The sequence below is a fragment of the Hesperophylax consimilis genome, chromosome 6 (genome assembly GCF_061612785.1).
Source record: "Hesperophylax consimilis isolate HC1 chromosome 6, BYU_Hcon_1.0, whole genome shotgun sequence".
NCBI lineage: Eukaryota > Metazoa > Arthropoda > Insecta > Trichoptera > Limnephilidae > Hesperophylax > Hesperophylax consimilis.
This window is the reverse complement of record NC_142841.1, coordinates 27,317,089-27,333,471: the sequence shown is the minus strand read 5'-3', so window position 1 is coordinate 27,333,471 and position 16,383 is coordinate 27,317,089. Positions and strand designations below refer to the sequence as shown.

Sequence of the window (16,383 nt, the reverse complement as noted above, 5' to 3'; positions counted from 1 at the left end):
CAGAAACTTTTCAAACTACCCTCGTACATGAAAGTTTCTGAAGACAGATCAGTGGTGTTGGGGCCCATTCACACATCCGTTTAAAAATCGTATGCCCTAGTGGCTGTAGAGGTTATGTGGAGCTGTTTCCGCTTATCCGACATGATCAAAGGTTTTCTCCGGCACTTTTTGTCAGATGGATGGCCAGCGCAGTGCACCCGTTTAAATATCGTGTCGGGACCCACTTATTCATAGGTTTGTGTGGAGCTGTTCACACTTGTTACTTTGTCGTTCCAACATACGCCCCACAAACACACCCAAACCTTGCAACCCGTCGCAGTCGCAAGGAAGCGGGTTTTTACCGTCTAATTTTCAAACAGGGTGTCCCATGTCCAGTTTTTTATCATCCGTTTTTTAAACGAAAGTAGGAACATGTCCTTGAATTTTAGCACAGTCTAGGTCTAGGTGTGCCGATAGATTGAGGTTCTGAGGTAAGTTATTTTCTAGCTTTGTGGTGTCAGTTGGCGTCATATTTCAGAGTGGTATATTATTTATTTTTTGCCTTGCAAACGCCCTTGAATGGTTAGCCTATATTGTGGAGTATTATCATTTATTTTTATAACAAAAAAATTAATCAATCACAACTGATACTTACACAATTTGGTTACGTCGATAATTAATTAATCAATCAATCAACACCCCTTCACGATCATGCCAGAAAATCAGAGAGTGTAAATATAATCTGGATTCTTTATTTTATCTTCAGAAATTTCAATTGAAAATAAACACAATGGGCTCGTCTTCAATTATGCAATCATTCAAAATAACATGATTTATTATTGTGATAAAATTAAAGACATCGACCCCTCATTTCAAAACATTAAAATTAAGCATAATATTCACGTACCTACTGACATGTCCGCCCGAATATGATATCACATGAGCATTTCTGCCCTTGTGGATGGATCTGTCTGGCTGACATGCTTCCAGAAATGCTTGTGGCTCGGCCCGTGACGTCTTGCTCACTCGGACATGTTCACCAGAGTTGTTAATTGATTAAATAATATTATGTAAATACATAATGTAATGAGCACCATTGTTATAAATAAGTTATGCAATGTACAAAATCCAAATTTATTTAGAACAAATAAGAAAAGACAACAAATTCTAAAAAAACATGTACCTCGATGCTTATTTATCATGTGTTATTAGATAAAATAGTTTTTTTAGACATTTTTGTAGACATCACAAACGACTACAAAAAATAACAAAATTCAATAAGTTTCAATAATAACAGGTAGGTATGTACATATTTCATATATTTTTCAGTTCTCTGTCTTATTGTTTGCTACAAAAGTACTCCATAGAGCATTGTACTTTTCGTCATCGTACAACTCAGTTGTGGAAAAGTATCTCAAGCTAGCCTTGACACAGTCAGCGTTGCAAACCCTGTTATTGTAGGGGTCGGAATCCTTTCCTCTAAAGATGTGGTAGTCCTTGACCAACAGGTCTTGTTGTGTGGTGACCATCCTCTGGAACAGATCCTCAATAGAATCGTGACTCAGGGAAGAAAGTCCATAGTGCTCTTTGAAGGAATATTCCTTGTACCACCTCGGTCTTTGGTCAGGTGTCTCATTTGCTTCGGTCAGGTTGTACACCCATGTCTCAATGTCCACAACATCCTAGAAATTAAAAAAGAAAATATTTATTTTTTTATATACGGTACAAACACTTTTGTCAAAATATATTTATTTTAGAATGAATTGCCATATATATATTTTTTCCATTATTTCTGGCTTTCACCCTTCAAGGGCGTTCTTGGCCATCATTTAAAATTATGGAGAAATGAAAGGTGAATTTAAATATCAATTTTATTTAAATAGGCAAATTTCAAAATTATTATGAAAATTGGAGTCTAGTTCAGACTTAGAAGAGATGAGATGTTGAATGGAGGGGAGGCAATTTTAGATAAGGCTTGATAGAAGAGAGGATATTTGTTTAGAGATGGACAACCAAAAAATATGTGATCTAAAGTTCCCAATTTTAGACCACAGAATGTACAATCTGGGGAGTCAACAACGTGAATTTTAAAAAGGTGGGAAGGAACGGAACAATGTCCGATCCTCATTCGAATAAGTGAAGAACCACGGTTTTGATGGGATAGTCCGAATTGCCATATTAAAAAAATAAAAATATATATTTACAATAATTGCATTTATTATTGATAGGTTATTTATACCAGTAGAGTTTTTAAAGCTTTCATGCATCAGGCTGAGACATTTCAAACTTCATTGCATCGACAATTTTTTGACATTTGAATGGAATACCATTTCTCAGCCCATTTCAGTTTAGATCAAATTGTGATCAGCTGTCTAGCATAACGGATATTGTTATGGCGCCCAATAATTATTAATAATTAATGTCTAATATAACGTATTTGGAAAATTAAACAGGATATTGTGTTATATTCATACTTTGATAATATTTCAATTCAACCACAGCATAATAGAGATGGATTAGCAGATATTTGAAAACAATGATACTGTCTTTATCAGTTAGTAGAGCAATATCTGAAACTACTATGAAAATAGCATCGACCAAGTATTGTTTTTATATATGGATGACCTTTAGTTATTATGGGTTTTTATCACAATTTGCAATGTATTTAGCTGACTCACATAATTATTGGTGTCTACTTCATACACCTTGTAGTTGGGATTGACATTAGAGTAGGTGGTGATACTTCCTCCATTCCACGCAATGGCCACCGGTTTCTCAATGTTATCCTTGGCGTAAAACGCTTTGAACTCGTCGTTGTGGGTATGGCCATTGAATTCTGCGGCAATTGTGTCTGAAAATCTGAAGGAGAATGAATGGGTATTTAAATCTATGAGAATATTATTCAGTCTTTTAGGTTATTTTTTATCACATTTATTATGCCGGCTGTACACTCTTGGTGAGACTATCCGCTTACTGGTGATCTATCTGGTGTCTGCTTATTGCGCCTGAAGCATCACGGTGGAGGGGTTCGTGGTAATGTGAGAGTGCAGCCACGCATTAAATTATAACCAAGCAACAGCTACACAATGCGACGGTTTCACGGTAATCCGAAATCTTAGGAGGTACATATATTAACATCATATGAGCATTCATAAAAGGCTTACGTTATACATATACGATTAACCCCTAGAGTCTCTTTGGGAGATATTTTTCCCAGCCTGAATGAAAAAAAAAACTCATGCTATAGTCATGAAAAAGTCAAAACGTAAAAATTGAAGTGATTAAAAACTTTAAAAAAACCATCAATAGCGACTTTAAAAAATTTGTCTACGTTTGCATTCAAAATTTCAGTATTTTTAATTGCCTATGCAGATTTCTAACACTAAAATCTGAAGGGTCTTTCAATTGCTTGCAAAAACAAAAAGTATTGAAATACGTTAAAAATGGCAAATCTAATAGAAATTGAATGTGGCCTGCAGGGTTAAATACCTTTCAATGATCCTTCTGTATTCCCGAGTATATGTATAGAAGCAATCAGTAATTCCAGCGGGAATGTGGGACAGGATGTGAACTATCTCCCCGTCAGCTTCTGCCTGAGCCAAGACACCGACCAGCCATTTCAGTTGGCCACTCGGGTCGTTGGGTTCAAAATGAATCCACCTGTTCAATTATTTTGAAGTATTAATTCATCAACAAAAACATGTACTTTACATAACAGTATTATTTGGATGCACTTATTGTAATCTTAAATGAATTAATAGTATACGAAATCCTTGGCAGAAAAACTCCTTAACTCTGGGTCCAGAGGTTGTGGGTTTGAATCACGACAAGGACAAATAAAAAATTATTTGATTTATATGGGTTATTTTAAAATTTAAATTAAAATATTTATATCCGGTTCCAGAGTGGAAGGTGGTACTTCAGAATCAAAACTTTTTAATCATTTAAATTTAAACGAAAAATAAAACAAGAAACTAATCTCTGTCTTACCGGAACGATGTTCTAACGACAACGCTTTTGAGACCTGATTATTTTTAATCATTTTTGTTCAATCCCTAGTTGATACTGTTATTTCTTTTTTCTGTTCTGTTTCATGTTTCGTTTATATTTATAAATATTATCTTAATAAGTGGAACAAGTTCTTACCAGTTGTAGCGGTAACAGAGATTGCTATTGAGTGAGACAATCCTGAAGCCGGGTTTGGCCAGCACGGTGTAGTATCCACCCTCCCTGATGGTGGCAGCAGTGTCTGCGGGAAGCCAGGTACTCCACTCCGACACCAGGAGGTCGTACAGCCAAGCAGTTGAGAATTTTGGATCCGTTACGTCCTTGGGAGCAAATCTGGAAGCAAAGAGAAGAATTCGAATATTTTATAAATCTTTTGACCTACACTAGAAAATGGATTTTGCAGGATAAAGATTAGATCATGGAACTTGAAAATTTTATCCTGCTATTTATGTATATATTTAGATGAGAGAAAAATTGGATCCACTTAGTGGACGGTCAGACCTCCAATGATATATTCCACCATTTTATGTGATCTACAAACATTGACCGCAGTTGACGTATGACATATCATATTGATGTGGGAAGAGATTGAACAATGAGCTTAAGAAAAGGAAAGGACAGTCAAAGCTTTCGACGCGGCGGTTTTAGTTATTAACTCTTGGTGTGCCGACGCAAATTTTTAAAATTGTATCGTCTTACCAGATAATGTGTTTATATATTGATAGTGATAGTAAAAATAGAAAGACGGAAGATTCGCTCGGCAAAAGAGGGAAACTTACGATTACGGTCCCCTCTCATCGCTCTCGCGTGCTCATAGCGGTATGAACAAGTTGTAAGTGCTGTATTAATTTGGCAAAAAACGGAACTTCCGAACACGGTCCCCACTCACGACTGTTCATACTGTAACCCGCTTCAACGATATATTATATAAGACATAGCGCCTATAATTGTATAGGGCATGAGACCATTGTGAGATTCTTAGGTCCCAAAGAATGCGATAGGCTGGTTTTGTAGAAGGACGGAGAGGGACCGGAGAACAGCGCCGTGATGATGACGGTTATGCTCGAACTAAAGCTGAAATGGACTAAGAATCAATGTGGTATGTAAATTAAACTGGAATAATTGACTTACTGGTTTAGTGGCTGAGATTCATGGTTTCCAATAGAGGAGAACACGGGAGTTGATCCAAAAGTATCATTGTTGAGCTTAAGGGTTTCTTTTACGGTTTTGGTATTTCCTTCTTGTGTGGTTTCCCAAACTCCGTGGTCAATCATATCCCCAGTGTAGTAAACAAAATCAATATCCTGGAATTAACAAAACACCATCATTGGAGCTGGGTCGAAACTGCTGGTAGTATCCAAAAAATTACATTGTTACCATAGACATCCAAATTAATAGTCTAGCCTCAACATGAAATCTGGGTACCATTTGTGGGACCAAGAGGGTTCGAGAATGGTTTAAAAAACTACAACATTAGTCGTACATTGATCGCTGAAGACAAGTAAAGTTGCTAAAGAAAGGCAAAGGTTTGCAGTACATTGTAGGACTTTTCTACGCAGGATCTGAATATTTGTTTTTAAATTAAACGCCTGGCATGGTGACGCTAAAAATGAGTGGAGTAAAAAGTGGGTAAATTATAACACATTTGTAAAAGTGTCTAACTAAATAGTGTAACAAAATATTCAATTTTGGAAACAAACCCGAACTTTTGTTTACCCGATTTGTAGTTAGGTATTTTACGCAGCCAAAAATTTTGCACACTATTGTAAAAAGGACTAGTAATTCGTAAGCAGATTTTATTTTCGAGGACTGATTACAATGCCTGTGTACTGTCAGATTAATTTATTAATAAATCACAGAAAGGGAGAACAACAACTACCGCGCAACTTGGTTTGTTCCCCTTTCCCTGATTTGCTATTGCATTATGGATAAAATGTAAGGTTTTAAAATAATCTTACACTGTGGGTCTCAACAATCCTGTTGACACTATCTTCAATGGCCCACCACGGAGAGTCACAATCCCTGTAGTCTCCCCAGTAGCCGGCCCTCTTCCCTACCGGGACCTCATCTTCCGCTTCGGATTGCTGCTTCAATGCTTTAGCTTCTCTAACTTCATCTGCGTAGTCGAGGTCTAACAGAAATTCACCATTCTCATTCATGGATATCCTGTGTTCCGAAGACTCGTCATTGTACAAAGACCTATATTTAGGAGATACGTACTCTTCTTGTCCCTTCCTGCAGCAGGTCGGTTCGTTGCATACAGCTAGTCCATTATATTCGTAAATGGGATCATAATGAAGATCGGATATGTGCACAATTTTAAATGATGAAGTTCCCATTGCTGGAGGCTGTGAAACAAGGCATAGTGAACATTAAGTTAATGAGTTACGGCTTGTTAAAATACTTCCACATTCCAATATCAATTGGTAACCAGCTGCCAACGGTGGGCACACACAATCAGGTTTGCCGTCCAATTTGCATGACATGAGACTTGAGGCTTGATCCAATTTACAGTTTGCCTATAGTGGCTACACATGTTCCATTATTTTTGAAGTGACATCAGTTCATGTGAGTTCACATCTTTGAGTGGTCGCAGTAAGTTTGCAATGTTGGAGGACGACGATATAGCGATAATCGGTTTAGCTTATTTTACGTCTAAAACTTTGATTGAATGTTCAAGTTTGAATGATGCATGAAGATTGATCTATTTTATAAACCAATTTGGTCTTCAAGTACACTTGTCATGCAAATTGACAACCACACACGGTGAAGTTTACTTGATCAAGCATCAAGTTGGATAGTAAAATTAATTGTGTGTGCCCACCATAAATATGATAATGTAAAAACTGTCAGTAGTTTCGAAGAATAAAAGTTTAACTTTAAATTTTCTAAAAGAACATGATCAAAGTTGTTTTAGAAGATCCTTTAGTAACCGAGAGAAACATTTGCATGTTTAATTAATGTTAAATTATACATATTGTCTTAATGAGGATTTTCTGAATAAAAAACCTAGTTGCCTTGATGATACACTAAACCCAGTTGCCTTGATGATTCACTAAACACAGTTGCTTTGATGATACACTAAACCCAGTTGCCTTGATGATACACTAAACCCAGTTGCCTTGATGATTCACTAAACAAAGTTGCCTTGATGATACACTAAACACAGTTGCCTTGATGATACACTAAACCCAGTTGCCTTGGTGATACACTAAACCCAGTTGCCTCGATGATAAACTAAATTCAATTTTATTTTAGAATTGAAAGGCATTAAAAATATAAAGCCAACTTATGTTAATAATGAGTCTATAAATCAAATCAGAAATGAGAGACTCGAGAGAAAATAAATTTGAGAAAAATATTTTAACAATTACCTCTGTTGTCAGTTCCTTGGGTGGTATATCAATAGTCCATTCGAACTGTTTATCTTCATACGGGCATGAATTTCTGTCATCAGTTTGCAATAAAATACCACAGAATGTGTTAACAGAAAAGGCTGGCTGATTGTCGACAATGTATAGAATTAAGGGCTGAAATTATAAAACAGTTGCTTGAAATTATGGTTTTATCAGTATGGCTAAACAAACATACTAGAGATAGGTACATGTCTTTCGTTTTCGAAAAATTCTACGACTCCTAACATCAGAAGGGCTTGCCTTAGTATGATTGCCTTAAAATTCTACATAATTGAAACGATAAAAGTCAACCTTTGCTAACATGCCTGATAGTAGCAGTTGGAGCTGGCAACACGGTATCACATATATACATAAGCACACACTTCACCACAACCTTAGATTACACATCTGCCCTGATGATGGACACTGCAATGCTGTCCGAAACGTTGGCTAAAGAAGGAGGTAGCGCAACACGGCATAATACCCCAAAAACAAATCACTATAATACTTTTGGCCGTGAAAATCTCAAATCATACCTCACTATAGCAATAATTGTGGATATATTATATCAGAGGTTATGCGGCATTTTATTTATGTATGTATTGAAATTATAATAATGAAATTTCATGCAGGTTATTTTCTAAAACATCATAGTTAAAATACCACATCTGCAGGCGAGTATTTGAATGATTTCACCTGGAATAAATGTTTAAAGGCCTTAGACTAAGTACACACATTTAATTCATTCTTGTCAATTAAAACAGTTGTGATTCCAAGGATTTACATTTACATAACTATTGTTTATAGCTGCCAAAAATATTGACCATATTGGACATTGGCCCACCTGGATTTTTTGATTACCTGTACATATATGAAAATGAATAATTTATATATTGAACCATGTGCTGTATAAAAATAACTTATTAAGGCGAAGCACTGCGAAGTAATGCAAAAATATTGTACATGCTTTAATTAAATACTGCGAGTAGAACACGTTTTGCCTTTTGAAATGATCAAGTCTTTTCATAAGTGCAGAAAAAAATAAAAGTGCAAAATCTCCTACTTATGAACCCTTTTTCAAAGTGGGAATTTCAACCTTATAGCCATCTATATAAGGACTGCGAGATTTTGCCTGATTTGGAATGTTCCACGCCATAATTTGTAATTCAGTAGGAATCATTTAAAATTTGTTCAAAAATATGTGTCCATCTTTACCAAATTGAGTTCAACAAGTCCTCGACATACAGTCTCAGTTTGAATATTTATTAATGTGCACATATCTGTGATCACATTGACCAGTTCTGCCTCCGAATAACCTTGATTGTGGAGCGTCCAAATTGTAGACACCGAGGACCGACAAGCTACACATGATATTTTCTGAAATAGAGAACAAATATTAATATTTTAACACTTCGATTGTATTATGTTATAAGGTGGGTGCCTCTAACGGACTAAACTGAATCAATGTTAGTGATTATAAAGATATATATGGTTGATAAAACAATAAAAAATTATGGAAACTGGATTCGGTCAAAACCTCCTAGATCACAAGGCCGGGACAATCATTCAAATCGGCCTCCTAACTCGTATGAGATCCTGCCAACATTTTTGTAAATTTTTTTCATTTCAATTTATTCTTATTTATTACAACATTTTAAAATGTTTTGGAGGTTCTCGTACAAGTTAGGAGGCCGATTTGATTCAGAGTCCAAAAAAAATAAAAATTAGAAACACAGTTTTTTATTAATAAAATAAACAAATCCTTTTTTTTAGCTTCTGACAACATTATATAAAAATGTTTGGTCCACGGTTTTCTTTGTTTATTTTTTATAAGATTCCGCTATGAATTTTTTAAATATAGCAACCCTGAAAGTTCCATTGACTTTGACATTTTGAATTTCTGACAATATCATTTCTTGGTATAACGAAAAATCTTTTTACTGTAGCATATTTTTGCACGAAGAACTATATAATATCTTATTTATTATACAGTGGTACCTCGACATACGAGTTTAATTCGTTCCGCAACCTTGCTCGTATCTTGAATTACTCGTATATCGATGCAGATTTCCCAATACAAAACAATTAGACTACCATTAATCCGTTCCAACCCCCAAAATGTCACCCCAGTTATTTTTGTTACGTGGTTTTGAATAATAAAAACGTATTTATAAATGACAAATATTTATTGTACAAAAACAAAAAAGAGAATGTAAATAAATAAATTAGATATCCTTACTGGTCTTTGCCTTTTTCGCTACACATTTTTCTCGCTTTCACCTGTAGGCCTATTAGAAAAAAACACGTCCAAGGAGGTTTGTTTCTTCCTCCCTCTCAGAATGTTCCGGAAATGAGTTAGGCAAGTGTCATTAAAAAGATCAGATGCACGACCTGTTGCAACTTTTTCTGGGTGTTTCTTTTGCACGAACTACCGGCCGACCTGCTAAACCGAACTCGTATCTCGAATTTCGCTCGTAAGTCAAAGCAAAAAATACTCGCTCACCGGCTCGTATCTCGAAAAACTCGTATGTTGGGGCACTCGTATGTCGAGGTACCACTGTATGTTATTTTTACGATCTCTGACCCTACTTTTTTTTAAATACGCCGTCGATTGAGTGGTTAAAAAAAATTGCACAAATAGATTTTTTTTTTATTGTAATGCAAGTGGCCTACTTGCTACAGCTCAAGTCATGAAAAATTTTAATGTTGGGTATTCAGAATTGAGTCAAATTGATATGGATTGAAGCTTTTCCCATAGATATATATTTAGTATACAGCTCTCTAGATAAGTAATTCTCAAAATGCAATCACCTCTATTGGAATACCCATTTAAATCGACCCATTGTATTGGGCACAAAAAGATTTTTCAATGCTAAACAAAACAGTTTCACCAGAATTAAAATAGTTTTCTATTTGGTAAATAGGTTAATTGCTTTTGTGGCGTATACACAATCAAATTTTTCTATCACTCTTCTCTGCATGGTGTCCTTTCTTTATCAATTTAATGCCCTGTAGTAAGCATTAAAAGATGGTTTGAAAGGGAGATATGTAAATACGAATGTTAGAGGGAGTGCGCTAATATTAAAAAGGCTAATAATTAAGCGAAAATTGTGAAAATATTTAATAAAACGCGACTTGTTTGAAATAGAGCAAAAATCTCTCGAAAAATGCTTTAGTTGCATTTAATGATACAATGTGAATTTTTTCATGTCTATAACACATTAAATAACAGAACAAAACGTGTTTTTAATAATTTTCGGAGTTTACTTTGCGATTTTTTTCTATCGAAGGAATTTCATATAATTAACATTTCAGCATAACAAATGTATAGATATTATCTTAAAAAATAACTTATTTTTTTTGGAACTTAAAAACTTCAAAGAAGAGTACCTAACTTGTTATAAATCGGGAAGGAGGCTTTACACAGAAATAACATTTAAATACTTATGTATATATTAGAAGAATGTATTTAATTATTTTTACATGGGCAACTAATGCATTATTTATGTAATTATGTACTATTATTATTTTAAAAATTTGATTAGAACTACTTTTCTTTAACTTTTGAAGGTTATACCCGTCAATGTAATATATCATTAAAGAAGAAGATAATACAGAATAAGACAAAGAAAATAAAAATATAACGGTCACAACTAGGAATCGAACCCAGGATCTCTTGTCTGACCGGCACATTTACTTACATATATGGATATATCTAATGTAAACAGATACTGTATTATAATGTTTGAAAGTATTAATAATAATGATATCCTAGTGTATAAAATAAGTGTGTACTATTACAGTTAAGTAGAACTCAAACAAAAAATGTGCCCCTAAAAAGACTTCTAAGTTTGAAATATTTTGATATTGTGATTCATTGTGGTGTCATTGTAAATGTTTAGAATGTAAAATGGTATTACCACTCGCCCCGAGCTGTAGCTGGAAAGCGGAGCTCTGTAAAGGTGTTGAGGGAAGGACAATATTTCGACGATATTCTGGAATTCCGCCTGGTCATTTTTGGTTTGTTTTCTTGTCACATATTTTATGAATTGTGACAATATTTGCTCTGAAAATAACAATACAAGAATCAGTAACCTAAATTATTACGATCTAAATGCTGAAATTTGTTTTAAGCCACTTTAATTTAATACACTGCTCTGCCATTTATAAACTTATTTGTTTTAAGTTTGTTATTTTTTTAGAGCAATGTATTACAATAAAGTGGTTCCATACAAATTTATGTGTTATGTATCATAATTATGGCAAGCCACAAAGTAAATGCTTGTCTCGAATACCTAAATTATTGATAATAAGCACTCTTAAGCTATGTATACACACCCGAGGGGAACTTGCGCAAATGTATACACAGCATTAGGAATTTAATTGATCTGAAAACAACATTTAACACAATCTCCCAAATGATTGATGATAACTCACTCTTATATAAAAACTATTTATTTATTATTTTATTAACGCCCTTTTTAGGGGCTTTTAATTGTTGAGAATTAATTGTTTGATTATGTCTTCCGAAGGCAAAGCAATAATAAATAAAGTAAACACACACAGCAGCCCCAAAGATGACAAAGGCCTTGAGGGAAGTTATTTCCCCCATGGCCTCCTGTATGTAGTTAATGCATATTAAAAATAAACTAAAATCTTATGTGAAAAGTTTAAAAATAACTTATAAGTGGTATGAATTAAATGGATTTGATTTACGATTCAAAGTAGCAGCATTTTTTTGAAGAATTCATTTATAATTAAAATATTAATCCATGTGTTTACGTTGTACGGAGATTTCACAGTACACAAATATTTTATACACCTTGAGGTGATTTTGCAAAAAAACAAAACTATACAAATCATCCAAATACTATGAGATTAAATAACTTTGTTATTAAATAATTGTGATATATTACAATATATCACAATTAATTAAATTAAAATGAATATTTTCAAAAATGTCAATAATAATTAATTCATACTAAACTATAGCTTACTTTCTGTTCGAAGACTATTTTTTCCCGACACTTCATTTTGGCTCACTATAATAGCTAAACCTAACAATAGGAAAGGAAACAAAAAGGACTTCATAACTTAACCACGAGCTGTGGCAACTAATGAGAAAGTGGCGGACTGAACACCATTTTTATAGGTGAATTTTTTGCTAGGATTTTTTACACCTGTATACAAAACATTTTATCTTTATCTGAAAAAAGAGTGGGACATACATACTATCATGCATTAATAATACATCCGTAGTTCTTATCAACTATTACATGTGATATATTATATCTTTTAACGAAGACGACACTTTTAAAATGGGGTATTAATTATAATTAAAGACTAATTTTAATCCATGTTAAGGAAATGAGTAAAACAAAAGTATTTATTATTATTTGATTGTTGGGCTTGCAAGACCTGCTAAGTGAATTTTACCAAATTTTACAGGGGAAGCAAAAAACTTCCCAGTTATGTATTCAGATGCGTCAACAAAGTTTGAATGAGTTTTGTGCAATGACGGTTAAACTTATGCACATAGCCGAGATTGGGCCCGAATTCTTGATTTATTAAAAATAATTTGATATAAAAAAAACGTTTTGGTGAAATCTGGAACAAAGCCGTTTTTGCAAGCGCAACGACGATATAACATATTTAATCTTTTATCTTCATAACTTCAATTGATCCAATCACCAAAATATTGTCTTCTTGTCAGCTTTGAAAAAAGGCCTCTTTCTAATGTCTCTATTTTCGCTGATTCTTAACGACTCTCTCCAAAGTTGAGTTTTCTTCAGGTTGACGGTCCATCTCATTTGTGGGCAACTTCTTCTACTCTTCCTCAACCAACTAGGCAACTGAATGATGTTCAAGTTGATCTCGCACGGAGACAACAGCCTTTATTGCCGCATATTATTGATAGACTGTCTATAAAGCACTGTAATCCAAAATTAACTGAGCGAGTCAAATGTGTTTAAATATATGTATTTGATTTATGTATTTTCAACATCATTGGATTCCCCGTATATTCAGAGTTGATCAGCTACTTTTGTACAGTAACGCAACAGATAATTGAATAATTTTTTAAATTAGAAAGTTTGTTATTTATACAGGACAAAATAATTTTTCACATTATTATGGTAATTATTAGAAAACATTACCCATATATTTTTTTCCTTCTAATAAGTGGATGAAATATCACATTGCATCGCATCAAGTAGCATTCACTCGATTTCAACATTTTTTCTCTATCATAATATTGTTATCAACCCTGTTAATTAAAAATTTATCATTATTGTGGTCAGGGCTGCCACAACGAAAGGTGCAGGTAACAAAAATATATTTTAAAGAAATAAAAAAAATGTGTACATTTGAAAAGCTTAATACATAATATTATGACCATCAATTTCAACTTTAAGGCGATGTACTATGTCGTGTAATATTTTAAATTGAGCCGCTATCAATAACAACCCTTACGTAGATGGCGATAAGGTTTAAATTCCAGCTTAACACTATCCGCCTGTTTTGATTTATGAAAGAAAAAAACATGGCCAAAAAGTGCCTTTTATTTTATTTTGTGGATGTTCAGGCATAAATATTAAAAAAAAATTTCGATCATTTTATAAATAACTTAATTTGCCACATTGTACAATAAAATAATAACCGAAAATAGGTTCGTAAGTAGGAGATTTTGAACTTTAAAGCAGTTTTCATAGGCCTTATACATTATTTTTTTCTGGTCTTATAAAAGGACTTATCTAAAAAATACTCGATTATTTCAAAGGCCAGGATGTATTCTACTCGCAGTATTTAATTAAAGCATCTGAAAAATTTCTAGGTGACCAAATTTTCAAACCAAAAACACATGATTTTGCATTACTACGTATGGTATCGCCTTAACCCAAATGCTGCCTGAACAAATTCACTCTGTCAACTAGCATATGCCAAGTATTTTTTAACTTGTCAATTGAAATCGTCTTTATAACTTTTTGCTTGCTCTTGAGAATTTTGCTTACTTTATAAACTCATAAATTATATATAAATCACATATTAATATGTACCTAATTGATAAGCACTTCAATCTTAAAGTGTACTCCATAATGTTTTTTTTTATATAATATCAAACAGCAAACCTACAGAATATCAGAGAGCGGCTGCGCACCATTAACTAACACAAATAAGCAAAGATAATATGGTAAATATGTACAACTCACTTGTTGCCTTTAAATTCGAAATAAATCATTGAATATTGTATTTTTTAGAAATAAAAAGGCAGAATTTTCATAAGGACGGCCCTGAATGTAATAATTTTTTTTTCACAAATAATTGAAAAGAACTAATGGAATTTTTTATTAATTCAATGTTATTTAGTTTATTAGTTTTCCGGCTAAGAATGTTGACCCATATTCTCCAATTAAAAACATGAAGAACAAATTAAATAATAGCCATAATCTTCTAATCTTAAATACATAATAAGGCTAAGAATGTATTCTAAGTAAATATGTACATACATACAAGTAAACCTATAAAAGTTTTAATGACGACAGTGGTTACAGAAAAAAAGGTTTATTTATTAATTCAAACGCCCTGATGGGCTTTTAAATGATACCTAGTTTAGAAGAAATTTCAGTATTAGAAAGTAGTACATACATTTATTTTATAGATATTACACAAGTTATTTATACTATAAATAAAGAATATGGCGTGACATTTAATTAAAATAATTAATCACCTTCAGGTCGTTTGAAATAGTCTGATAATAATATGTAAATACATTGTAACTTACATTGGATGATATGCATTTAAGTTGATGATACTGTGACGCTTGTGGCAGTAAAATAATTTTCTTTATTCAGTATTGTAATGTTAGTACAAACCGCCAGGAGATGTGCATTTGGATTTATGAAGATTTCCAAACCTCACCGAATGCTCAAAAGTGCACTCGGGTTGCAAGCGGTCTCGATGCGCTGCCAGATTCTTTCTAAAACTTGAATAAGTCAGTTGTCTGTGACTGCAGATTTTCACTCTTGTATCGATAAACTAAGGACGGGTTGTTTCGCAGAATTTGAACAATTCATCAAGTGATTTTCAAGTTCTGTGCTGTTACTATTTCAGTTTTGTGAAGCAACTGATCAATAATGATATAATAATAGAACATGAATAGAACCTTCACAGAACTTCAACTTTGATATTTAATGAATTGTTCAAATTTTGTGAAACAGCCCGTCCTTAATAAGTAGTATTGTAATGGGAACTATTGTGTCTAATTAAGATTTAATCATTTTACATCTGAATACAATCCTTTATCCCTTGCACTCATAAAGCAGTAAATTACAAGTAAATTATATTTTATGATAAGTTTTTTGAATTTTGTACCACCAGACTAGACACTTGATATGACAGTCAGTCTTTTATACAGTGTAATAAAAGAAAGCATGAATAATAAAACTGAAAATAACATTGCCTTGATTGATAATACATCAATGTATATAATGTGTGTTATATCCTAATTTAATGATTGGATAATTAAGTATTAAATTAATACTAAATTATTTTATAATTAAATTGGGAATATAACGGTCACGAGGGTTGCAGTGTGCAATCTATCCCACCACGTGGTAAGCCACCACATAATATAACAGATTACAGTGTCACACACACGTCATTTTTCGCTCTCTTAAAATAATTGCTTTCCTACAGTTAAAACATCAAATTGTATCATTGAACCTCGCAAAATTTTTCAGTGAACTCACATAAAATTGACTCTTATATAATCTCTACAGTGTTGATGTTAATTTGCTGTGAAACCAATATTATAAAGTCCAGTAAGGTGCAGTTCCGCGTAGCCATATTTAATACTACCTACTAGAGGCAGTGCAGTGCCGTGCGTGCTCTGACAGACATACATACTCAGCTATATATCCACTTCATCGCCGGTGCCCGACAATCCAGAGGTGCCCAACCTTTTCAACATGAACTGTTCTAAGTGCCAACTAACTATTACCGA

At 33.5% G+C, this 16,383-nt stretch overlaps 1 protein-coding gene across 1 annotated transcript; it reads right to left on the bottom strand.

Annotated features, from left to right (window-relative positions):
• Nucleotides 1–1,283: 1,283 nt before the first annotated feature.
• Nucleotides 1,284–12,511, bottom strand: LOC149423158 (sphingomyelin phosphodiesterase 1-like). The gene is made up of 10 exons (XM_089632887.1): nucleotides 12,380–12,511; nucleotides 11,303–11,448; nucleotides 8,598–8,759; nucleotides 7,362–7,517; nucleotides 5,946–6,335; nucleotides 5,119–5,291; nucleotides 4,126–4,320; nucleotides 3,469–3,639; nucleotides 2,658–2,838; nucleotides 1,284–1,661 (listed from the first exon to the last, which is right to left on the bottom strand). The coding sequence occupies exons 1-10, from the start codon at nucleotides 12,471–12,473 to the stop codon at nucleotides 1,305–1,307; spliced, it is 2,025 nt and encodes a 674-aa protein (XP_089489013.1). The 5' UTR covers nucleotides 12,474–12,511; the 3' UTR covers nucleotides 1,284–1,304.
• Between the last annotated feature and the right edge of the window lie 3,872 nt (nucleotides 12,512–16,383).

Coding starts and splice junctions, on each gene's coding strand:
- LOC149423158 (XM_089632887.1), bottom strand. CDS start 12,473: ATGAAGTCCTTTTTGTTTCCTTTCCTATTGTTAGGTTTAGCTATTATA. Junction 8,760..11,302: donor GCTACAGCTCGGGGCGAGTG/GTAATACCATTT, acceptor TCTCTATTTCAG/AAAATATCATGTGTAGCTTG. Junction 1,662..2,657: donor AAGTAGACACCAATAATTAT/GTGAGTCAGCTA, acceptor TTTAATTTCTAG/GATGTTGTGGACATTGAGAC.